The sequence below is a fragment of the Coturnix japonica genome, chromosome Z (genome assembly GCF_054131305.1).
Source record: "Coturnix japonica strain WE chromosome Z, WE-NBRP24, whole genome shotgun sequence".
Classification (NCBI taxonomy): Eukaryota; Metazoa; Chordata; class Aves; order Galliformes; family Phasianidae; genus Coturnix; species Coturnix japonica.
In genome coordinates this window covers 47,587,441-47,613,287 of record NC_140702.1, presented here as the reverse complement: position 1 = coordinate 47,613,287, position 25,847 = coordinate 47,587,441, and the positions used below count along the sequence as shown (strand labels likewise).

General features: G+C 43.1%; 1 protein-coding gene across 2 annotated transcripts; it reads left to right on the top strand.

Annotated features, from left to right (window-relative positions):
• The first annotated feature begins 298 nt into the window (after positions 1 to 298).
• RCL1 (RNA terminal phosphate cyclase like 1) lies at positions 299 to 25,479 on the top strand. 2 transcript variants are annotated; one of them, XM_015848905.3, is made up of 9 exons: positions 299 to 452; positions 1,781 to 1,852; positions 2,557 to 2,732; positions 8,361 to 8,435; positions 9,439 to 9,563; positions 11,755 to 11,880; positions 15,443 to 15,599; positions 20,328 to 20,431; positions 25,186 to 25,479. In XM_015848905.3, exons 1-9 carry the CDS (start codon positions 314 to 316, stop codon positions 25,334 to 25,336), a joined length of 1,125 nt encoding a protein of 374 aa, XP_015704391.1. In that variant the 5' UTR covers positions 299 to 313; the 3' UTR covers positions 25,337 to 25,479. The 2 variants fall into 2 exon arrangements, with proteins under 2 accessions (XP_015704391.1, XP_085384550.1); XM_085528424.1 differs by having other exon boundaries at positions 2,557 to 2,746.
• The last annotated feature ends 368 nt before the right edge of the window (positions 25,480 to 25,847 follow it).

Genomic DNA, 25,847 nt, shown 5'->3' with positions numbered 1-25,847 from the left:
AAGCAGACAAACACCACCCTGCAATAAAAAACACACGCCCGACGAACAGAAAGCCGTAACAATTACCGGCTCTCGAGCCGCATCTCCCCGCACACACAGCCCCGCAGGCAGGACCGCATCCCATCGCACCCGGCAGCCCCGCGCCATAGCTCATCATCCCATGCGAGGCGGAGCAAGGCGGGGCGGCCCCGGGCTTCCCCTGCATCTCCCCGTCCCCGCTCCCACCCCCGCCCCGCCTCCTGCCCTTTGCCCCCCGCTGTCCCAGCGCTTCCTGTTCCCAACCACGTGTGCTCGCCGTGGGGCAGGCGGCGGCATGGCGGGTGGCGGCGGGCAGAGCCTCAGCTTCGCGGGGTGCAACTTCCTCCGGCAGCGGCTGGTGCTGTCCACGCTCAGCGGGAGGCCGCTCAAAATACGCAAGATCCGCGACAAGGAGGAGGACCCCGGTCTCCGCGGTGAGCGAGGCGCCGGCGGGGTCCCGAGGGATGCGGGGGGGGGAGAGTGGCCGAAGCCGGGCGCTGTCACGGAGAGCGGCCCCCACCCGCAGCCCGGCCCCAACCCGCAGCCCGGCCCGCCGGTGTCGGGTGTCGGCCACGGGATGTGGCTGCTCCGTGCCCGAGCGGGGTCACCTGGGGACCCGGCGGAGGCTCCCTGTGTTGGGAGCCCTTCGCCTTTGCTCCATGCGGAGCCGTTGTCCCCAGAACTCTGTGCTGGCCGATGAGGGAGGCGGTGCGCGGGTCCACGGCTTCGGTGTGGATTGCATTTGGGTTTGAGTTCAGCTGTGGGCGTTGCTCTTTGGTAGGTGTGTCAGCGTTTGTTTGTTGGTAATCCAACGTGCAGTTCGCTCAGCTTGTTGTGACCGGAGCGTTTGCAGTGTGAGCCTTCTGCGGGAGCCGAGTGTAAGGAAAAGGTCCCGTTGCTGCTGTGTGAACTTTCCCTCCGTGGTAACGGAGAGCAGAACCAGCACTGTGGGACTGAGGTACCAGCAAGTGCTGAGCAGATACTGACACGCTGCAGGTTCTGTAGATTGCTCTTTCCTTTGCTTACTGTATCCAAACAGCTTGTACAGAGAGAAAACAGGTCATTCCTTGGGAAGGAGCAGAGTGTTATTGATCAGGAAGACCCGCCACCCTCTGGCTGTTGGGCATGTGCACTTGGTCCTTGAAACTGACAGGGTTCTGAACTCTGCATAAATTCATGTTAAGCCTACGCCAGCCTTGGAATCTTGGAATACTTCAGTGCAAGCACTTACTTAAAAAATGCTTGTTCTTTCTTATGTCCGTCAGCAGGAACCCACACACACAGGAGAAACCAGCTAGTACCTCACAAACTTCTGTAATAAGGACTGTAGGCAAAAAGAGAAGTGGTGGGAAGACTTAAATTTTTGTAGCCTTGGCAGTGCCATTGATGGTTTTGAAAATGGAAAACTGTCCTGTCTCCAGGTATATCATGGTGCCCATGCTTCAGTAGCACTTCACATCTGAACAACAGTTCTAAGCTATGATGTTACATACAGTAGTGGGAAGCTATCCTTAGCTTGTTGTACTTGGGGTTTTACGTGGGGTTCTGTTGGCTAGAATCTGTATGTGCGTGCAAACATAATCATGAGCAAAATATAACTTGTTAACAGCTTTATCCTGGACTTAAGTGATCAGATGGACTAGTTTCTGTCATTTGTTCTCCCATTGCTTTATGCAAAGAAAAATGTTTTGTATGCTGAAGTTTCTTGCTGTTTTCGGGAGTAAATTTAAGTATAAGGTTATTTCTTTGTTCTACTCTATAGACTTTGAAGCATGTTTTATTCGCCTTCTTGACAAAGTGACGAATGGCTCTAGGATCGAGATAAACCAAACAGGTGAGATCTGTTTTCTCTTCTTCCCCTGTTGCAGTATTCCAGGTTTTATCACTTGAAGCAAAGATTGCAGCTTGGGAGGTAGGCGTTTGGATGGCTTTGACTCTATAGATTAGGTGCTATTAAGCACAGAAGCTTTATAGGAGAGGTCTACATGAAAGATCATGCTCCTCCAAAGCAAAGTGCATTGCTCGAGACTAAAGAGTAATATTTTGTTTAATGTGTAGGATCTCCTAGCAGAGGAAGGTCACTGAACCAGGCAAGGTTTGTACTTGCCAAGTCATGTTCCAAGAGGAGTTATGAGCAAGAAGCATCCCATGTTGGAATCTCAGCTGTCTCTCTCTATTACATGTAGATTTTAAGGACTAGTTTGTCAGTAAAGTAGAAGATATGCCACTGGATATACTGAGGGGTTTTCAACAGAGCATAATTTCATTCTGTCTTATGTAAAAGATGGTAGGTGTTTGTTTCAGCATTTTGGGAATAGCTTAGTGTCTCAGTTTTAGAGGACAGCAGGAAGGAGGACAAATGATGTGCAAGACAGACAGACATTTGCCTTGCCCCACTTACTTACTGTGGTCATTGAAGCAATGTGGTGGTAGTGCTGCCCATCTTCTATAAAATCTGCTGTCCCTGGTTGCAAAGTGTCTTTATCCTGTAGTAATGCTTTGATTTTCTTTTTTTCCCCACACTGACTTCTTTCTCAGGCACTACCTTGTATTATCAGCCTGGTCTACTATATGGGGGCTCACTGGAACATGATTGCAGCCCTAGCCGCAGTATTGGCTACTACTTGGAAGGTCTACTTTGTTTGGCACCTTTCATGAAACATCCACTGAAGATTGTCCTGAGGGGAGTAACAAATGATCAAGTAGATCCTTCGGTAAGTAATAAAATGTAAGTACTGAAGGAGAATTCTTTCTTTCTAAGTAAAGATTAGGGAAAAGTCTATAAACTATACTGTGTTATTTTGTAATCTTTCATGTTATGCAGTATTACTGCATCTGCCAGCAAGCTGTCTAAGATAAAACAAGCATCTACTGAACTGTTCCTTCTTTTGCTCTCCAAATTACATTTGTTATTCCACCCCTTGGCTTTCTATGCTGTACTGCTTCTGTTTTGTCATCTGAAAACTCTCTAATTGTCATGAGAGGCCCTTCCACTAATTCACTTCTCCCACATTTAGGACTGTTTCTGCCCCATTACATAGTCACGTGCTGTAAAAAGAAGAAATTGGCTATGACAAAGAAGGAATCTTTGATTCTTTTAGAATCACAGAATGGCTTAGATTAGAAGGGATCTTAAAGATTATCTGATTCTAATCCCCCTGCCATGGGCAGGATTTCCACCTACATCCAGCCTGGTCTTGAAAACCTCCAGAGAGGGAGCATCCACAGCCTCTCTGGGAAGCCTCTCTTCAGTGCCTCATCACCCTCTTAAGTAAAGCATTTCTTCCTAACATCTAACCTAAATCTACCCTCCTGCAGTTAAAGCCATTCCACATTGTCCTATTGCTGTATCAGACAGTGTAAAAAGTTTGTCTGCCTCTTTCTTATAAGGTCCCTTTAAGCACTGGAAAGCTGCAGTGAGGTCTCTCTGCAGCCTTCTCTACTCCAGGCTGAACAAACCTAACTTCCTCAGCCTTTCTTCATAGCTCCAGCCCTTTGATCGTCCTCATGCAACTCCTTCTGACCCTCTCCACATCCCTCCTGTACTGGGGGCACTGGGCTTGAACACAGGACTCCAGGTGGGGCCTCACCAGTGCAGCACAGAAGTGCAGGATCATCTCCCACTCTCTGCTTGGCCACCCCTCTCTTGATGAAGCCCCGGGTGTTATTGGTCTGCTGAGCTGCAAGTACATGCAGCTGGTGCACACCTAGCTTTTTGTCCACCAGGACCCCCAAGTCCTCTGCAGAGCTGCTCTCAGTGAGTTCTTCTCTCAGTCTGTACTCATATCTGGGAATGTTTCAACTCAAGTGCAACATTTTGCACTTGGCCTTGTTAAACCTCAGTAGATTCTCACATGCCCACTTTTTAAGAATGTGTAGACCCCTCTGGATGGCATTCCTCCCTTCTGTCATGTCAGCTGCACCACTCAGGTTTGTGTTGTCTGCAGACTTGCTGAGAATGCGTTTAATCCCACTGTCTGTGTCACTGATAAAGGTGCTGTAGAGTGCTGGGCCCAAGACAGACCACGGAGGACATCACTTCTGAACAGGTTCTACCTGGACACAGAGCTATTGATAACAATCCTCTGGCTATGACCATCCAACCAATTCTTTATTCACTAGTAGTCCAGCCTTCAAATCCACCTCTCTCCAATTTAGAGATAAGAATGTGGTGTGGGTCCATGTCAAAGGTCCAGATAGATGGCATCAGTTGCCCTTCCTTGGTCCATCAATGTTACTACTCCATTTAGAAAACCACCAGTGATTAGTGAGGCTGTTAGGTTGACTGCATCTGTTTCACTGTAGTGAAGAGATTTCCTTTCCTGAAAAAGTCAGAAAGGAAGAGCAATCCAATCAGAACATTGATTTCAATTAGGTTTGGATGCCCATCTAAGTAGCTGAGTCCTGATTCTGGTAATTAACCCTTTTTTGGTCCCAAGCACACTGGCCAACAGAGGTTAAACAGTCTTACTTGAAAGGGGTGTCAAAATCAGAGCCAGTTAGTTTGTGCTTAAAAGGGGCTTACACCTGCCTATGCTCAGGCCAAGAACGATGTTGCTAAATTGCATTGATTCACTGTGTGTAGCAAGTGTAAAAATGCAGAGTTGTGTGCTAATGCATTGTATCTTAACGTTTGTCATGTTGCAGAGCAAAACTAGTTACTGTGACTCAGCTGATGAATAGCAGTAACTTGCTAAACAGTGATAACTTGATAGTGGTTCCTAAGACTGATTTAAATCTGGCTTATGTCCATTTAAATTGCCTGAATAAATTTCAAACTGGGTGCACGTTTGGCCTGGTTTCAGCTAGGATGGAGTTAATTGTCTTTGTTGTGGCTAATATGGTGCTCTATGTTGGATGCTGGAGAAAAATAACATTCATAAGTCATCAGTGTGTTAGCTGTTGCAGAGCAGTGCTTACACAGAGCCAAGGATTCTTCTGCTTCTTGTGCTGCTCAGCCAGTCAGGAGGCAGGCAATGCACCAACAGTTGGGAGGGAACAAATCCCAGACAGCTGGCACAAACTGACCGTTCTATGGGTATTCTATGCTACAAGATGAGAAATAAAACATGGGGGAGTTGGGCATTGGCTGGCAGGTGGTGAGCAGTTGTGTTATATATCGCTTATTTTACATATCCTTTTATCATTTTTCTTTCCTTGTCTGTCCTATTAAATTCTATCTCAGAGCAGTGAAGTACTGGAACATGCTGCCCAGAGAGATGGTGGATGCTCCATCCCTGGAGACATTCAAGGTCAGGCTGGATGGGATGCTGAGCAACCGGATCCAGCTGTAGATGTCCCTGTTCATTGCAAGGGTGGTGGACTAGATTACCATTAAAGGTCCCAGCTTAAATGATTCTGTGATTCTGTGCTTCAACTCATGAGATTTACTTTTTTTTTTTTACATGATTTTCTCCCTCATCCCACTGAGGGAAAATGAGCAAATGGCTTCGTGGTGCTGCTTGCTGGGTAAAACAACACCGATGTAAAGTCTTTTTGCAGTATATTGTGTACCTCACACATCTTTGTAGGTTGCTGAAACTAAACACAATTTTAAGTGGTATCCTAAATGATTTTGGTGCTTAAGTAACTGGATACTTGATTTTTAAATTAATTTGGGCTTTTTATTGTTCAGTAGGTAGAAGGTGCTTAGCAACTGGGTGAAAATGTACTTACGCTTTCCTGAAAAGATGCTCAGAATGGTCTATCCATCTGCACCCTTTCTGCCTGTCCAAGGGGAAGAAAGAAAGGAAAACCAGTGTTAATATCTTGTGTTTAGTTTAAAATGAACAGAGCATTTTTGCTGTTATTCTTCTTGCAAGTGCCTCTCTAGTTCAAGTTCATAGATAGAAAAAGCAAGGCACCTGCTCACCTGTGTTGGAGGTTATGTTGTCTACTCAGTTGGGTTTTGAAGTTTAGCTTAGTTTGTAAGAAGGACACAGTATCTTCTTAACATGTGTCTGTATTTAGGAGTTAGGTTAACTCTGTAAGAAGTCGCCTTATGTGAGTGTGTTCTGTATCTGTCATCTGCAGGTGAATGTACAAATTCACATCTGCATGTATCTCCTGTTGAAGGGAGTGGAAGTGGTCGAGGCAAGGGGAAAGGTATTTCTGAAGAATCAGGCTGGTTGTTGGGATATAAATATAGATTTGTTTGTTTATGTACACTAATAGGCTACCCATGCCATGCAATGAAAAGCTCTTTGACAACTGGTGTCTGTAGTGATAATCACTATTCAGTACAAACAGTAATCAGAAGGATACTGTGGCTTCTGGAATACAGGATAATGTGCATTGTACAGGTTGGGCAGTGGCAACATTAGTGTGATACATCCCAAATGAGTGAGAGGGATAATACGTTGTTCACACTTGTAAGGAAGTGCCTTCAGAACACTTGCGCCTTCAGAACACTAGCTTGAACCATTTACTGGCAACTTGTGTTTAAATTATGTTTTCTTCTGTGACCACAGGTGAGACTTGAGCCTGAATAGCTTGTGGGACCAACTGTATGGGGATGACATACATAGCTGATGTAGTTTCGATTTTCTCTATATAGACAATACAGGGAGGGTGGGGGAGATGTCTTTGTAAAGCCCATTTTTGAAAGGGGTGGAAGTAACATGCAACTCATTGCTCCTGTATTTCCCTTTCTCTCTCTGTTGTTACTCTGACAGATAGACAGTGCTACAGTTGGGTTTTCTGTAACTGTTCTTAATGGTCGAGTTTGCAAACATTATGCCATGGAACCTTCCACAGAAATGACTTTTCTGATGGCTTGACACTAGCAAGTAGAGGTTAATGAGTGTGTGGCAGGGGAAAATGCTGTTCTGTGCAGAGCTAATAACTACATAGGAAGGGAACAAGCACGTACCAATATGTCTTTGTTTTTAGCACCTTTTGCTAGCTGTGGGATTCTGCATATCACTGGAAGTTTTTTAAAGATTTTTTTTTCTCTTAGTTACTGTTGACTTCTTTAAAGGAGAAGGTTCACAAATGAGTGAACAAGCAATCTGGACACAGCAATTTGTTGGTGTTTGTGGTGTGGTATGCCCTCAGTTGTATGATGCTTTTCTTGTGGTACACATTGGTATTATGTTGTTTGCTCTTGAGGTGGAATAACATCCTTCCAAGGGAAATAGAAAGGTGGTTTTATGATTGAGTGATAGGGAAGATCCTGGGAAAACAGGGGTTTGAGTCTCAGTTGTGCTACTGTCTTCACTTACGGTGAAGTAATTACCACTCCTGCGTGAATTCACCCTTTTCTTAATCAGAATAGCCTTGTCAAAGGTTTACAGGCTGGTTCATCCTGGTTCTGTGAGTAGCGAGGTGGAGGGATCCACAGATCTGTGCCTCTGCAAAGGGGAAATGGGACTCTAAATTATTAAAAACTGTGGCAACGATCTGAGGAGAAACAAACTTAATTTACTAAATATGGTATTGGAATGCAAGATAACACACTGCAGTACAATATAATTAGAAGTGAAGCTAATAAATAACAATGAGAGAGTGTCCGAACAAGCTGAAGGCCTTACACTCATAGCGTGTGGTCAGATCAAGCAGCAGCAAGAGAGCCTGACTACTGAAAAGAGGGACATCAGGGGACCAATCGAGGCCTTCTGTGTGTTCCCCCTGAGCAGGAATGGTTACAGAACAGAGGAATTCTACATTCTGGGGAATGTAGTTCTTCTCTTCCATACAGATGCCCGGAACTGGAGCATTAACTCACTCTTTAACTCCTGGTGCACAACACGATGTTATGATGTGGAATACCAATAACCAAAAGTAATAAAACCGTGACAGCATTTTCCACCATTCATATACTGCCAGTTACCTCCTCTGCTCAGGCTGTAAATCTGGAACAGAGACAGTCTGTTACTGTGTATCTGTACTTGATGGGTGTCATGTCTGCACTTCTCTGCAACTAAACGCTGTTAACAAGTCTCAAAACTTTTGGAAACAATCAAACCAGATTGAACCAGCTTCCAGCATTGCCTTAATAGTCTTTTTGGAGGCAGTTTTTAATCCAAAGAATTGCAGAAGTGGATATGGAGGAGAGGAAGGGTGTTTACACCCTCTACAGTGAAGCTTTTCTTTTTTCAGTGATATGTGCTTTTTCAGAAGAAAAAGGGAGAAGTGTTTTTTAACCTTACTATAGTAAATTTTGCGAGTAGTGAGATCTTGTGATAATAGAGTAGTTGAAGCTCTCTGCCTTCTTATGTCTGCCCATAGAGTGCCCACTGCAGAAAAGCTTCATCCTTGTTAGGCATCTCATATGACATTTAAATCACTGACTTATGTACCTTTCAATAAAAGGTCTGCTTTTAAAACTGTGTGTTCTGTAGGTTGATGTCCTTAAGGCAACAGCTCTACCACTGCTGAAAAAATTTGGAATTGATGGTGAAAGTCTGGAAATCAAGGTAAGAGAGTACGTTTCTTTCTTTCTAAACACACGTGAGAACAGTGCTTTCAGCTGCTTCACAGGACTATATACCTATTTCCATTTTCTGTCACTAGCAGATATCTGATACTATCTAAATAATATATAGTATTATTTAATTGTATTTGTCTTGTTCATGGCGTGTCTCAGGCAGCATAGTACCCATACAGTGGTTGAAGGTCTGTAGTAGAATAGAGATGCAAAGGTTGTACACGTAGAGGAGATGACAAATGCAAGTGACCTTTCTGAATCTTGGGAATCTTTGCAAATTAAGAAACCTTTCTGTTTTCTTGTTCCTCTTCACTTAATGTAATTTCTTCTTCTTTACTGCTGTTCTTCTTGCCCTGTGCTTAGGTCTAGAAAGTAAAAATTCAATCTTTTGTCTCTTTTTCCAGCAGAGGTACTGGGTCTGTATTTGGTTAAGATTAACTTCCCAGTTGAAATATGTAGTGTATAGTAAATAAACTTTTCTCTAAAGACTACTTTTCACAGACATGATAAATTTGTATGTAGAACAGGCTCAAGTATAAAGTATAGTGTTCCTAACTATGAAAGACTTATTTTGAATGTATGGAGGCCTAGAATCCACCCTCAGTTTTTGCTTGCTCTTCTGTGACTTCACAGTTTCTCCCCTCATCCTGCCAATGGCCCACAATCTGTTGCAGCATCACTGACACCATCATGCTTCGCTTTGGTGGTGCTGCAGCAGTCCTGGTCTCCAGTTCCCCACTGTCATGCCTATCTAATCTCTCTGTCTATGGGTGTTCCTGGTGCACAGGGTTGGGACTGCCCCCTGGCCTGCACTGCTTCCTGGCTGGAATGGTGGGATCAGCATAGGCCAGCAAGGCCTTCAAAAAAGAATGGAATTTATTCATTTTGATTGACACGTAAGCATGTTAAGCATCAAAAAGATAACACTTTCTTCAGCAGCAAGATGTGTCTGATCACTTTGTGTTCCTTGCAACTTGTTTTGTTATTTTCAGATCAACCGGAGAGGAATGCCTCCAAAAGGAGGTGGAGAGATATTATTTTCTTGTCCAGTAAGAAAGGTCTTGCAGCCTATTCAGTTCACTGACCCAGGCAAAATCAAGCGCATCAGAGGAACTGCGTATCCTTCCCTCACATTCTTTTTTAAATTAGTTTGCTTTTAAGGTAAGGTAAGGTAAAAAAGCAAGTCTCCTAACTTGAGGTCCCAACTACATTTCTTTGTTGCAGAGTGCACATGCAGATAACACAGGGCCACTTTTCATGGAGTGAGAACACAGATTCCACTTTCTTTTTTCCCACAGCTTTACTGTGTGCATGAGCTGTGGAATATGAAAGGATACAGCTCAGTGTGCTTGTGGTGGCTGTTTTCATGATTTTCCGTAAGAAAGTAATTTTATTTTGACCTCTCCAGCTCTGTAATAAGTAGTTCTGTCCTCTGTTTCTATGTGAAAAGGGAAGCAGTGGCTTTAGTGACATCTTTCTAGCTTGACTTAAAGCACAATACTAGTGCTACTATACTAGTATAGTATATATAGTATATACAGTATATATACAGTATATATGCTATATATACAGTATATATAGTATATATAGTATATGCTAGTAAAACACCGTACTGTGCTACTTTCAGTGGATTTGGTTGATGTATGTGAACAACAAGATTTTTTTCTCAGATGTAAAAGTTTGCCCAGTAAGCCAAGTGTAAAGGACCAACAGAAAGCATTTTCTGACCTTCTAGAGAGTGCTATCAGCAAGTATGATATCCTGTCCTCTCAACGGGATAGTCCTGCTTCACTGACATACTAGTCTGCTCATCCTGCTTTATTGCAGACTTGCTTATGAGCTTGAGCCAGTGCACCTGTAAACCTAGCAGGAATAAAAGAAAGCCTGAAAGGGACCCCCAGTATGTCATTGTTGTCACTGGTTTCTCACTTCCTGCCGTTCACTATTTTGAGACTTAGACCTCCAGACAAGTGCATTCACCTCCCTCCATCCCTTCTCCAGTACTGTGGGCTGACCCTGGAAGTCCTCAAAACAGACTTCTGAAATAGATTGGAAATAGAATCTTTTTCCCATCTGTTTTCCTGACTCTCATTCTTTCTCCATTTTCCTCAGTTTTCTTTTTTTGTTCTCTTTATGTCATAAAATTATTAAGTAACTTCAAGACCTATTTCACTTTCTGAAAAGCCATATCTCTCATAAAGTTTTTCAGTAATTGTGAGGCTTATTTCTCTTCTTTAAGGTCATACAGTTTAATTGCATATTTTAAGATAGAATCTTAAGTGTTAGACCCCCAGTATCTGGGGGATAATTATGGTATATAGATTCTCATTAAAACTGATGATTGAGTGTGGACCTCTGCATATCATTTTACCTTAATGTAATCAAGGAGTATTCATGAAACTGGTCACTCATTTCCTCTCCTTCCAGGGAGGATATGACACCAAGTGAGAAGTCATCCTATTTTAGCTTGATCACTAAGTGATCATTCAAGCCAGTAGAAAACAAAATGTTTCAGACACATAAGTCCTCAGATCTTTCATGTGTGTGTTTTTGATTGTTCAAGATGCTGGTGAACAAATGAGTTTACTTACAGCTGCAGATCTTGTATTGCAGTAACTTTTTGTAGTCATCTAAAACGTTGAGTGCACCAACTTCAGAATAATCAGTTCTCTTTATTATTGTTTACCAGTTTCACCCTTCAGATCTTACAGAGTTTTTCATCTGCCTACACAAGAGCAGACAATAGAAATTTGTAGAAAAGGAAGTTTCCCTCAGCCAGCAGGAGAGTGATGGTGTGTCGCCAGGTTGGAAGTATAAGCAGGCGGCTCCTTAAGTGCAGAGCATGAGTCTGTATTAGTTGAGAGGGAATTTTGAGTAGAAACATTTTATATGTTTGAATATCTGTTGAGAATACTACTGAAGTAGCACCTAAATAAAAGGACACAAAGGGTCTGCAGAAAGATTTCTTCCCCAGAACAGCTATCTTTGAATGCTGAGTGGCTGGAGCACCAGTGACTTTAAATGTATCAAAGCATTGCAAAAGAGCAGGAGGCAACAAAGTTTTAGCCTTCTAATTTTCTTTTTTTCTTTCAAAAAAACATTTGTTTTATTTTCTACTCTCCAATTTCTCCCAATTTAAGGTGGCAGGAAAGGATTTCTTGCTATTAATTCAGAATAGCTTTCCCACCAACATCTTTTCCTAGGACAAAACTACATTTTTTTGAAAGAATGCATTGGGACCTCTTGACTGTTTTTCCCAGTCTCTTAATTATTTTTCATTGTCACGGTTCCTTAGCACAGAAATACAGGTATTCTGTCAGAGTGTCTCCACAGATGGCAAACAGAATGGTGGAATCTGCAAGGAGTATCCTGAATAAATTCCTCCCAGATATTTATATCTACACAGACCATATGAAAGGGATCAGCTCTGGAAAGTGAGTATCTGGTATTCTATTTATTTATTTATTTATTGCTAGCGTATTTTAATCTGTAATTTTACTGAGCCATTATTTTCTAATTCTGACATGAAATAAATATTCATTATAGGGGGAAAAAAGGGAATGAACACTTGTTTTACTCAATACTGTGATAGAAATACTGTTTTCTTAAACAATGTAATGCATCATTACTGCTGCTAAGGGTAATTTGAGCTCTGTTCACTTTTAAGGCTGTTCACAGAATCATGGAAGTGAATGCCGAGTGCAATGATATGATATTGATATGTAAACTAATGTGTGAAGTTTACTCAGGACCATCTGATGGACGTGGTAATACTAAGGATGAAACCTGAATGTTTTCTAAAGCTCTGCAGAGAGGGACCTGGGCGTCCTGGTGGACGACAGATTGGCCATGAGCCAGCAGTGTGCCCTTGTAGCCAAAAAAGCCAATGGCATACTGGGGTGTATTAAAAAGAGCGTGTCCAGCAGGTCAAAGGAGGTGATCCTCCCCCTCTACTCTGCCCTGGTGAGGCCTCATCTGGAATATTGTGTCCAGTTCTGGGCTCCCCAGTACAAAAAAGACAGGGATCTCTTGGAAAGAGTCCAGCGGAGGGCCACAAAGATGGTGAAGGGCCTGGAGCACCTCCCCTATGAAGAAAGGCTGAGTGAACTGGGTCTGTTTAGCCTTGAGAAAAGAAGACTGAGAGGGGACCTGATCCAGGTCTATAAATATCTGAGGTGTGGGGGGCAAAGTGGCGAGGCCAGGCTCTTTTCGGCAGTGTGTGGAGACAGGACAAGGGGAAACAGCCAGAAACTGGAGCACAGGAAGTTCTGCACGGATGTGCTCAAGAACTTCTTTACGGTGAGGGTGACGGAGCACTGGAACAGGCTGCCCAGGAGGCTTATGGGGTCTCCTTCTCTGGAGATACTCAAGACCTGCCTGGACGCCTACCTGTGCGACCTGGTGTAGGGAACCTGCTTTGGCAGGGGCGTTGGACTCGATGATCTGTGGAGGTCCCTTCCAACCCCTACAATTCTGTGATTCTGTAAATGATTTGGGCTGTGTGTGTTATTCTTTGCTTTGCCTTGACATTAATAACTGAAATGGTTTTCTCCCAAGAGCAAATTACTGTTTCAAATTTCCTTAGAGATATACTTGCCAGCAGAACAGAGAAGTGATGCTCATGATTCAGACAATTTCACTGACGTCTATCAGTAGTGCTACCTGCTTGTCACTTGTTTGCAGTTGGAGATTGGGATAATTAATTTGTATGTCATTTTCCCATATATTCAGTTCAAGGCGTGCATGCTTTTTTCATTGCTTCTGTTCTTGCAAATACTGTCATTGAGATAACTTGTTGACTTCGTAAGTCTGAACACCTGAAAATTGCTAACTAATCCTAAAGTCTCTTTCCTCTTTTCCGATTTCTCTGTTATATTTAATGTTCCATGTTAGTAAGTGTTGTGGCTGCAGATATTTAACAATAATGAAAATTTTGAAACATTTTTTTCTGATGGTTGTGAGTTTTTGGTGGTGTTGTTGTTTGGGGTTTCTGTGATCGTTTTTTTTCATGCCTACCACTAATGTAGAAAATGCAAATGAATTAAGGCAGCACCCTTATGTTTTCTACTTGCATGATTAGCCCATGTAGGAGAATGAATAATGACATGGGAAGAAAAGACGAGTTCCCCTTTCCACATTGGCGATGCATGTCAATCTCATATTCAGCATAAGTATGGTGCCAGCACTGTCCCATTTCAGCAAAGCATTTTGTGTTACTAGGTTCCTGTTGCTTCTCTATGTGTAGACAGGACGAGGAAAGAAAACAGTGCATCTCATTCCCATTGCTGTCTCTGTTCACTGAAGACTTAGAACAGCAAGGACTATCTCAGCACACCTGTGCCCAGCCTAGACAAAGCCCTGATTTCAGAATGTAGTGTGTTGCGCTCTGTCCCTCGCACAATACCAAAAGCTTCAGGAAGTAGATGTGAGCATTTTCTGCCACCTGTGGTGCCTCTCCAAACAAAGGCTTCTTCTGGATTTACAGCAGGATGTTCATCTTTGCAGATGTTTCCTAACACTGGTTGCACACTGATGAGACACTAGATGATTTTGTTTTGCCAGTTTGTCGCATGCTACTGAATTCTAGCAAAATCTGTCACAGGATGTAGTTATCATTATTGTCCAAATTGTAGCCCCTAAGAAGCAACATCTTTTGACTCCTGCTGTCTGGATCTTTCTCTCAGGGGAAAGGAGGAAGGGAAAAACATCTTTAGCATAACTTCTGTGTTGCTGAGCAAGTACCAGTTCTTAAATATGGCTGGGAACCACCAGTATCTGTTAATTCCCTCCCTACTTAAATGTCTTTGGCAGAATTGTTCTTTTATGACACTGCGGCAATTTGTCTGTGCTGGTATTTAGGCTTTATTTTTGTAGTTTGCTGGTGTTGTTCCTTACTGTTTTGGGTGCGAGTTTTTTTTAATTTAAAAGTTTGGGTATTGGAGGCCATATGAGTCCATAACTATGGGAAATGCTGTAGGTAGAGAAAGTCAGCCTTACTTTGAATGGCTGGCTGTTGGTGCTCTTCTAGAATGTAAAAGCACAAGGGTCTTTTGATTTTTTTAATTTTTTTTTCTAGTTACAACTCTGACTTCTCAGCAAGCTGTAGTCTACCATCTGTTACTTTCTTTTAGCAAAAGTATTTTTTAACACCGATAAAAGCATTTTTTTTTTTTTTAGGATGCTAAGCTCTTGAGAAAAATGTATAGGTTGCTCCAAAGTGATGCCTAAAGATTCAAAGAGCACAATAGCACTATTTGACAGAGCAGATTTTCAACTACAAAACAGTATTTTTCAACACAGTCACCGCCATTAACCAGCTCACGCAGATGATTTGATCAGCGCACTTCATTTTGTTGCGTGACAGCTGTGCACGGCCGTCCAGAATGTGGCTGTTATTCACAACGATGTCGCCACTGCTAGTTGGAACTGGATGACATATAAGATCCATTCAAACCAAGCAATTCTGTGATTCTATGAAATGTAACTAGTGTAAATCAGAAGTTTTGGTTTTTATTGACCTGCTTGTTACTGTGGCTCACCCTGTTATTTATTGAAGCTTCCATGCAAAAAGGTGGATCCCTAAAGAAAGTTAGTTTTGTACTTGAATGTGACAGAGAAGAAATTCAAGGTACTTATGTAAATTTCAAAAATTAATCAGTAAACGTGTTTTGTTGTGTTTTTTGTTTGTTTTTTTTGTTTGTTCCGTTTTGTTTTCAATAGAAAATGCTATTTCTGGGAGTTGATTGGTTTTAATTTTTTAAGAGTTTGGTCCAGAAATATCCAGCACAGCATGTCTGGGACTAGTGATGCTGGCTCTAGCTTTTAGATAATGTTTCTTCCAGGACAGATGAAAAGTCTAGAATGGAAATTTTGTTGGCAAGTCCGGATTCCCCACAAGGTCCAATGAGTGGAGCTCTTTGCAGCTTGCAGACAAGCTTGATATTTCTTCTTGGTTTGTTATTTAATTTTGTTCTATCCAATGTGTTTTTCTTTCAGATCTCCAGGTTTCGGCATATGCCTTATTGCGGAAACCATCAATGGCACTATGCTCAGTGCTGAGTTAGCCTCAAACCCTCAGGGCCAGGGAGCAGCTGTGCTTCCTGAGGAACTTGGCCAGAATTGTGCTAAGCTGTTGCTTGAGGAGATATACAGGGTAAGTGGCCAATATGTTTTGTATGTACAGCTGAAGAGGAAGAGGGTGATGATACACTGGTGAAGGAAAAGGTGATCTGAGGATGCAGTCTGGCTGAGATCCAGACACAAAAATTACCCAGTGCTGCCAATGTATTCTTGATACAAGTTGGGGGTGTTTTATAAATGGTTCATTTAATGATATAATGACTTACTCTGCCATGTTATTTCTAGTGTTTCTGCCATGTTATTTTACTATGTCAGAAAAAAAATGTTTGTTTTCACTGCCTTCTGTTTGCAACAGAATTCAGTTTGCTTCATGTGTTGTTTTTTTTTCACTTTTAGCCACAGGAGAGAGCAGTAAGAGAGTTAATGAGATTGAGCTGGTGGTGGAATCGGGGCATTGTGAGTGGGAGAAAGTGTGAGGAAGAGGAAGAAAAGGGGGGGAAGAAAAAGCAGCTGTTTTCAGTGCTGGCCATTTTATTTCAGCAATAACAGAGTTCAAATGTCCTGAGGTTTGTCTGTGATATAAGGAACTGAATGGTTTATCGGAGAGGAGCTCAGACAAGATTCCTAAGCAAACATTGTCTGCATCACAGTTTCCCGCAGCATGATTTTTTTATTAAAATGCTAGTTTTCATCTGTGGTGAGACTTCTAGTGGACAACAGGCTCCCAGTCAGATTTAGCAAGTAGTGAGTTTCTTATCTAATAAAGAACATATCTACTTTAGTTGTGTATGATGTCAAAGTAAGCAGCTGTTAGTACTGACAAGCCAGATTTGGTCTTTAGGAGGCAGCCATCTACAAATGGTACTAAAAAAAAGCAATGTAACTGCTCTGAACTGGAATGAGGTGATAGGGCCTTGCAGTGTTAAAAATGCCATTAGTGTGATTCTGTTTTAGTTCATGTAGTCAATTAGGAAAAGGGTCAGGCAGGTCTTTGCATGGGGAAGTGATAGGGCATGAGGTTTCAAGCATCCTTGAAAATCAGAATCTCAGTGAATGAGATTGTTCACAGTGGCCTGCTATGGAACAATTGGCATTCTGGAAGGCTCTATGATGTGTGGGCCATTCCAAGAGTAAGTGGCAACTGCTGAGAAGCGTGTGGACTGTTTGTAGGCCTCCACTGCAGCACCTCAAGGTGAAAAATTTCTCATTTCTTATCTTTTGAGGGCTACTGTACTGCTTATCTACTGCCTGTTTTGTTTTGCCTACATAGTGTGTAGTGAAACAGTAAAGTTGGGAGGAGAATGCATGGGAGAACAGGCTGCTGTGAACAAGCAGTCCTTAAGTCCCATTCTCTTTAGACATGGTAATCTCTGAATGCTCAAGGGAGAATTGCTCTCTCTCTCTTTGCTTAGATTGCACATGAGCAGGATTAGACTGTTTCTCCATCTGTGTCTTTGCCTGTAGTTACTCTGGGGGCCAGAAGGCTTATCAGAAAAGGGCATCCTGGCAGCATCGAAAATGATCCTCTGCAGAGGATTTCAGTTGTCAGAATCGCCCACAAAACTGTTGGAATTTGTTCCTATTTAAAAGGGCTCGGAGGGAACTCTTTAAGTGCTTGCTTAGTGCTTGCTATTATGTGAACTTTACCATGTAGGAAATTTGAGACTTGCTATGTGAAGTGCTAAATTGCTCTTTTTGCTAGGCATCAAAAAAGAAGTTGAAAAGGGCATATATGATTCTTGCTTTTGTAATATACCTTTGTAGCTGAAGCAAAAAGGCCTCATTCACAGGCTCCCATTGATCAAGTTGTGTGTAGTAGATCCGGACCCCAGGTGCCCTTTATTGGTCCAGTCCCTGACTTTAAACTACAAACTCTCAATCTGTTCATGACTGTTTGTCAAGGGCAGCTCTTAACAGTCTTTGCACTTCTTAACATCATAACTCTTCCACCTCTCCTGCCTCATCCATCCCTTCTGAAAAGCTCATAGCCCTCAGTTGTGGTATTCCAGGTACGTGTGCTATGCCATGCTTCAGTGATAGCAATAAGATAGTAGTTTTCCAATTGCACCATGGTTTTCATCTCCACCTGTTTATTTCCCATGCTGCATGTCTTGGTATAGGGGCTTTTCAGCTGGGCAGTCAGCCTCATTACCTTCCTGGAAGAGCCCTCCTAAATTCCCTTAGGAAAAATCTGAGGTTTTTGCCTGCTACTTCCTAAAGTGTTTCCTGATTATTCTCTGTTCCTCAGAAGCACAGTCTCCCCCACCCCCAGTCAAATCTAGTGATGAGGCCTGCCAACTTGCTGCCTAGTACATGTACAGCAGGTTGAGTGTCTCCACTAGCACCTTTTTTCTAACTTAGCTGTGCTATTCCACATCTTTTCATGGGCAAGTTCACCATTACCCCCTTCTCTCTTTAAATCACATTTAAAGCCCTGCACATAAGCCCAGACAGACCCTGGGCCAGAATTTTTTTCCTCTTGACTTAGATGGACATCATCAGGAGCCATCAGGCCAGATGCAGAGTAAACCACCTTATGGTCAAAAAAAGCCAAAATTCCTGTGGTGGTACCAGCTTCTCAGCCATATATTTATCAGCTGGATTTTCCCAGTCCTGTCACTTTCCTCCTTGCACCTGAAGGGTTAGAGGAAGATACATACCACCTGTACTCCCACTCTTAGTCCACTAACTGCCTCAGTCCCCTGAAGTCACTTTTGATAGCTTTCAGGCTCTCAGTGGCTTCATTATTGCCAGCTTGAACTATCAGTAAGGAATAATAATCAGTAGGGAGTCTGTCTCCTGCTCATACTCCCTGATGCTCTTCAATCTCTCCACCTCTGCCTTGAGCTGTCCCTATGCTGAGCAGATCATCCATAGGCTCACAACTCATGCGGGTGTATCTGCCATCCTGCGGGGGCAGCAGCAGGTTCAGACACTCCCTGCAACCAAGAGACTGAAACAGCCCTATTTCTGGGCAGGCACTCAGTCTGGGTAGCTGCATTCTTTTAGCCAAGAGCTTTCTGCCTAGTGGAGACCACGGCTAGACTTGTTGTCTGCAAGGCAGCTGATAGGTAAGCCAATCCCCGGACTGGGGAAGGATAATCTGTCCTGCCTGTGCCAGCTGCTGCACCATGCTCTGTTTGCCCACTGTTTTCAGCACTGCTGGGAGCTGTGCTCCCCACAGGCTGCTTTTCTAATTTCAGGGTGTGATGCTGCTGCTCTTGGCCCTGCCCCCACCATGTCAGAGCTGCTGCCACATGGAAGGCAGTTGTGTCTGGCAGCTTCTCGCTGACAGGAATTCAGTTGTCCTGAATAGGCACAGTCAATTCCTTGCTTTAGTGTGGAATGCAGCTGCACCAGAGCTGTCTGCCTGCAGAGAGAAATATGAGCTAGTAGTGTGCACGGGTGTCCAAGAAAGCCAGTGGCAGGGAGAATGGCTTTAAAATAAGAGAGATTTAGGTTAGATGTTAGGAGGAGATTCTTCACTCAAGAGGGTGGTGCGGCACTGCCACAGGCTGCCCTAAGAAGCTGTGGATGCCTCATTCCTAAAGGCATTCAAGACTAGGCTGTATAGGGCTCTAGGCAACCTGATCTGATGGGTAGCAGCCCTGTCCATCACAATAGGTTGGAACTAAGAGATCTTGAAGGTCCCTTCCAACCAAAGGCATTGGGGTCACAGGACTGTTCCCTTGGACACAGCACAGGGGAGACAGAGCCACTAGTTCCTTGTTTGGTTTGGGGTCCTTCATTAAAAGAAGGATGTCAGGTCATTGGAATGCATTCAGAGAAAGATAACTAAGCTGGTGCAGAGACTAGAAAAAAAGATATATTAGAGGCGGCTGATGAAACTGGAGTTGTTGAGTTTGGAGATGAAGAGGCCGGGGGGGGACTTTATCCCTCTCTACATCTAACTGAGAGGGCTGCTGTGAAGTTGGTGGTGGTCTCTTTTCTTGGTTGACAACTAATAGAACATAAGGGTTGCAGCAAGTTGCAGCAGTTGCAGCAGTGGAGGTAGCTTTAGCTTAGATATAAGGAAGATCTTAAAGGCCTTTCTTATAGCGACAACTGTATGATTCAGGGTGTTGAATTTATATTTCCAAGGAACAGTGAGACTTGTCACGCTGAAGTAAAACCGTCTTGAAAATTACTATCAGTATCTCTCACTAAAATAGTCATTTTTTCTGCCTATTCACTGAGTGAATGTGGTCAAATTGTCACATCACTGTGTTTTCTTAGTCTATCCCAAAATTTATTTGGAATTCCAAATTTCAAAAAATTTGCTTTTATGAATAATTATATTTCTTAAAATGTTAAGTTTGTGCTTTGCCCACAAAGCTAACTTCCAGTTAGCAGCCTCTATAGTTTTGATTTCTTCAGACAGCATGTTCAGTGGGCTTATGATTTGTTTTAATTCAGCAGGAAACTATTGACAGACTACACTGTGGCTTTGGATCTGCAACCAATGAAATGCAGAATTTCATGTCATCCTTTTGCTTAAAAGTTGTTTATTAAAGTTCAGAAACACTTCCATGCTTCAGTTTTGTAATGCTTGAACAGAACAGGAAGAGATGAGAGTACTTTGTTTTGACATTATTCATGGGTTTTGGTTTAGTTCTTTCCCAACCTGCTAGGTGAAATGAATTTGTCACTGTTACAAAATCAAGATTTTTATCTTTTTGGCCCTTGAAAACTGAGAGCAGTAATTCAACCTTTTAAATGTATCTTTCTTCTCCATTACTCTCCTCCCATCTCAATTTCTGGTTTGTACAGAGATTAATTATTAAAACATTATGGTTTACAGGGAGGTTGTGTTGATTCAACAAACCAGAGCCTTGCTCTGCTGCTCATGACCCTTGGACAACAGGATGTTTCCAAAGTCCTGTTAGGACCTCTGTCTCCATACACGTAAGTTGTTTTTTTATTTTTATTTTTTTTTTCTTTTCATTTTAATTACTTAGTCTTGTTTAATTCTCTATCACACAGCTATTTGTTCTATATGAAATATGTTGTCTGTGGCTGTGAGTAGAACAACTTGTCTCATTTTAAGACAGATATGGGTAGTGTAAGTTACTTAGTGTTTATTTTTACACGTTAAAATATTATTTCCTTACCACTGTGTATTCTTTCTGATTCTGAAGCAATTAAAATTGCAGAGATAAGGTTTATTGTGGATTCTTGGTCTTGTATTGTATGTGTATGTCAGTTAGCTTTTTGTTGCCTAGGATATACTACCTTGTTTTCCTAGTGATTTCCCTATACCTGGGGCATCAAATGGCCTATTTTGAATGGCTTGCCAAATGCTAAAGCTGTAACTGCCTAAAGGAAACACGTTAAAAATTCAATTTCCAGAGCTATGTGCAGCCCTAAAGCTTTAGACCTGTCAGGTAGTTGACTTCTGTGATGCCCTTTAATCTTGAATTGTATTAAAGGTTTGTCTGTCACTAGTAATGATTCAGAGGAAACAAAAGGAATAAATTTCTCACAATTAGTTGAAACACACAGGGCAGGTAAAAGACATCCAATATCAAAAATTTCACTTATTCTATAAGACTGACTAGGTCATAGCTATTCATAGAGAGTGGGCAGTTTTCCCTTAAGCAAGATGGGAGAAGGGTAGCTTGTTTGACAATGGCATCAAAAAATAAGACTATGAACTGTCCTTTTTCGGTTATCATGGTACCGGTGCTGTATACGTGAAAGGTACAGTACTGTGATAACTGAAGAATGGTGGTGCCATCACATGAGATCTAGAAATTGCCTAACTTCAATTTCAATCCCTTATACCTGGTAACAACATTCATCAGATTTTTTTTGGGGGGAGGGAGCAGGTAATCCTCCCTTTGCACAGGAGTGAGGTAATTCTGTGTGAAGTAAGTCTCCAAGTGAAAGACATCAAAGAAGTGCACAATTAAGCATGTGAAACAAAGCTGTGTCATTCAGTCTTTTCTCCTTGATACTACACAAGTTGTGTGAGCACAGCACTTCACTTTGTAAGCAGACTGATTTCAAATGGGCGGGTTGTCTTTTCTGGCAGGCTAGGAGTGCAGGTCAGGAGCAGGCATTCTGGAGCATCATGTGCCACAAGAAATCATACAACTCTGTCTGGAGCACCCTCATGCCCTCACTAAGGCAGCTGGTAAAGGGTTGGGAAACTTGTCCCTCCAGCAGCTCATCAAATGCACAAGTTTTTGAATTGAATTCTGATACTGTCATCATAATCCGTTCTCCCCTTTGTCAGAGCTATGGTGTCTCTGCATTTAACACTTTCACCCTGCAGACTCCAAAGCTATTTATAAGACATATATATTAGACTGAGTTCTCTGTCTAGCACAATGTAGCCTAAATGTGACAGTTCAGCTGATGGATTAAAGCTCTGTGAGGGGGATATGATGCACTGGAATACACCCATCAGAACAAGGAGATATCTTCCACGTTTGTGTATTTCCCTCAGAGCCATCCTTTGCCCTGCTAATGTGGAAGCAGTGCTAGGAATAGGGCTGCCCTGAGGAGGAACACCAGCCTCTTGGGTTATGTTGCAGATTTCACAGTGCTTTTCTGTTGAGCTGCTCATAATTCTGTGTGTTCGTTGTGCTGCCACCTCACCAAGGGTGCGTGGCAACAGATCCTAAATCTGGCATGAGATGAGGACCTTGTGGTTTGAATCTGCTTGAACCAGGGGCACACAGAGGACAGCAATGTGGGAAAGCACTGCTGCCAGCTTGAAAGGCTTCGGAGAGGAAAAAGGCGCATGTGATTCAGAGTGAAAGTCCCCAGAAACTGCATATAGAAACTGCTCACGAGTTGTGGTGTGCAGGGCACCAAAATGGCAGGGGAAAACCTGACAGGGCCGAACACAGGCAGCGAGGAAGGGGAAGAAGGCAGCCGCGGCCCAAGGGGGGGCTTGCTGCCTTAGGCAGGCGACAGCCACCTCGCCCTGCAGCTCCTCGGCCAGGCTGGGCCCGCTGCCCGTCACCGCCTTGAGTTGCTCCAGAGCTGCCGGCGCGGCGCAATGCGACCGTCAGCGGGACGGGAAGGGGCGGTGCGGGCCGGGACCAGCCGCTCCGAGCGGGCGGGGAGGCCGCGGGTCGGGCAGGCCCGGCGGGGAGCGCTGTGTGTGAGCCGCGCAGTGTGCTCCTCTGTGTTTGGGGTACAGGAACAGAGCAGGCCTTGTTGGCAGCCAGGTCTTCTCAAGTGGTGATTAACGAGCCGGTCGCTTTGCCCTGTCAGCAAGCTAGAACATGCGAAGTGAGTATGCTGCTCAGTAGGCTTCTGCAAAAAATAGGCAAAAATCTGCAAACTTTTATACACATATATGTATATATATGTAGTTGTAGTACAGTGATTGTTAATTCCAAGGAATCTGGCACTGAGGAGGATTGCTGGTGTGGTTCAGTTAACTGTCATTCAGCTCAATGGAATAAAAAGAGAAAAAACGACAAAGATTCCAGCAGCTCCCACTGTCACTCCCCCATTTGGCTCGTGCATGTTTGATGCAGCTGCCTATTTGGGATGCAGACCTGCCCACACCTTTATCAGCCTCAAGCTAATAGCAGCCCAGTTTCTGCTTCATTTTGTCATCTGTCTCTTCTCTTTATCTCCTGTTTCCAGAGTACTTACTTCATGTTTCCTACTGCTCACAAATTCTCCTTCCTGATCCCCATGCAGCCTCTCCCTCTCCCATTCCTTTACACCTGTCTTATTTATTAATGTCCTTTTGCTTTTTCACATTATCTGAAAGTAGAGGCAGAGCAGCAACAGTCTACAAACATATGAAGAGAAGTACAGGCAGAGACAAGCCCATGGACAGTGCACAGCTTGCTGATCAGTTTTTAGGTTTTTTCCCCTAAACCTCTGGTTCTGTGCTGCCTTTGGCACTTAGACAGTTTGTTCTGTATCCTCGCCGTTCAGTGCTGTGTTCCTGCTGTTTTGGACTTGTCTGTTTGCTTGTCACACTGCCAGAGCTCTGGGAAGGCACCCAGCTAGCAAGGAGGCTGATATAGAGCTTGTTGCCTGCCAGCTTTACTGAAGCATTTGTGCCAGCATAAGCCCATTTGCCTACTTACAGCCTCCCCTTGGAGCTGAGGAGGCATGGAAGAAAAGACGGTCTTCGTTTCTTCCTTATAACTGTTAACACTTTCAGGAGACATGAGAGCTGATACTTGTGTGCAGGCTGGTCACTCGCCCAGCAAGATAGGGGGGAAAGTTGTACATAGCAGGGATATCCACATGCCCACACTCACCCTACAGAGGTGTTCAGCTGACTGCTCCAGAGGCAAATCTCCAAGCATAGACCAGTGTCAGTGACAGTAGCCTCTGTTTGCCTGGCTTCTGCTATTTCTCCTCTCCCCTCAAAGTGCAGGAGCAGAGTTCAAGTGGGTAACAGAGTTACTGGTTCTGCAGCATCCACTGTGCTCTGTGTTTAGAATGTCCTGTGTTTCTGTGTCTAGAAGGTGCTGGGAGCTTTGTGATGTTGCTCTGGGGATTGTCCTCTGCCCTTGGTCTCCTGCTTCCCATTTTGTGGGTACTTCTTGATTTGATGTCACGTGTGGTTAGCTTGTGCTTATGCTGTTAGCATGCAAAGCAGAAGCTTTTTGCAGTTTGCCAACTGTATAAATGCATGGACTGGATGTGCACATTCTTTTTCTTCAAGGGTTAAACTTAGTCTAAAAAGAGCACGTATTAATTGGTGTAGAAGATTAAATATTAGGTTACAACTGCAGTCTTGCTTCTGAGTGGAAGAGAACAATTATGTCATAAGCAGTTATGAATTTTACATTTGTAGCATTTTGGTGTAATTGTATGTTCCCTGTTTTGGGGAAGCCAGCAGGAATGTTTTCTTGGATTTTTATTTTGTTTGGTTCAGTTAGGTTTTGTTCTGTCGTTTTTTTTTCTTAAGAGTTTTGCTGTTGGTTTTTGGGTTTTTTTTTTCAGACCCTCTCCATTGTGAGAGAAAAAAAATCTAAACTGCACCTATTTAGTCTCTTTGTGTCTCTCATTCAGAAATTGCAGGAAATTGCTTCCTGCTCTTGAAAATCAGGAGAAAATAGGATAGATTAGTTCAGTTGGAAGGGACTCGGAGATCATCAGGTCCAACTGCCTGATCGCTTCAGGGCAAACCTAAAGTGAAAGGGTATTATCTAAATGCTTCTTGGAACATCAACAGGCGTGGAGCATCAGTCACCTCAATAGGAAGCCTAGAAGTATGCCCCCAAGGCCAGACTCTTGGCTATCTCTGTTTAACCTTTTGTTTCCACCTTAAACTTCCGGAGTTGGAGAGGTACTGTACTTACAGGGTGGTACAGGGTTCTTATGATTTATGATACCCTTATGATTCTCTAGTGGAGAATCAGGATCGTGACTAAGTGACCATGCCTGGCTACAGCTCTTCTTTCTCCTCCCATTTTTCTTCCTTTGCATTTTGTCTTGCTGTTACCAGGCATTCCATCGCACGCTGCTTATACAGAGTACATGGTGTTTTCAGTAGGGGTCACTATCAGCAGTGCAAGTGAGGAAAAATTTTGGAGGCTTGCTTCTCTGTACTAAGCAATCTTCTCATGTTTATTGTGCTCACTGTACTTATCACTGGAATTGATGCTAGTAGGTACTGCTGTTGTGCTTTTAGTTTTGTTTCTTAAATTCTGTTGTTTTCTGTCCCTCAGAATTGAGTTTCTGCGACACCTGAGAAGCTTCTTCCAGATCATGTTTAAAATTGAAATGAAGTCCCCTGAAGAAGAACATAAGGGTGGGGAGAAAGTCTTAATGACATGCGTTGGCATTGGATTTTCCAACCTTAGTAAAACAATAAGATAAGAAACTTATCTGCAGACTTTGCAATGCTTTTTGACATTCCATTTTGTAAAAATCTTATTAAAAAGTGTTTTCCCCTGGCACCAGGAAAACCACTGTGGAGGTACTTACTGCATGTAAACAATAAAATTACTTCAGGCTGTTTAGACCTGTGTTCTTTTTGAAGATGCATTACTGCTATGCATGGAATGACACGTTTTGTGCAGCTGCATCATTTTAAAAGAGGGGTTGTAGTGGATGACCGCTGTTTGGATTGACAGGTGCTGGAAGTTCCTATCAGGATATAAATTCTTACCACCAAAAAAAAGGTTTTGGCAGATTCAGTGCATACCTGATGAAGTTAATGGTCAGCTCCTGACAGAAGGAAAGAGTTTTATTCTTGATGTCATATTACACTCAGTGTGGAATAAAACAAAACAGTGTTAGAAGTTGGTATACTTATAGAGCAAGTACCAGCAACTGTGTTATAATGGTCTTACAAATGCTATCCACTGTGAAGTTGGTGTGACCTCTG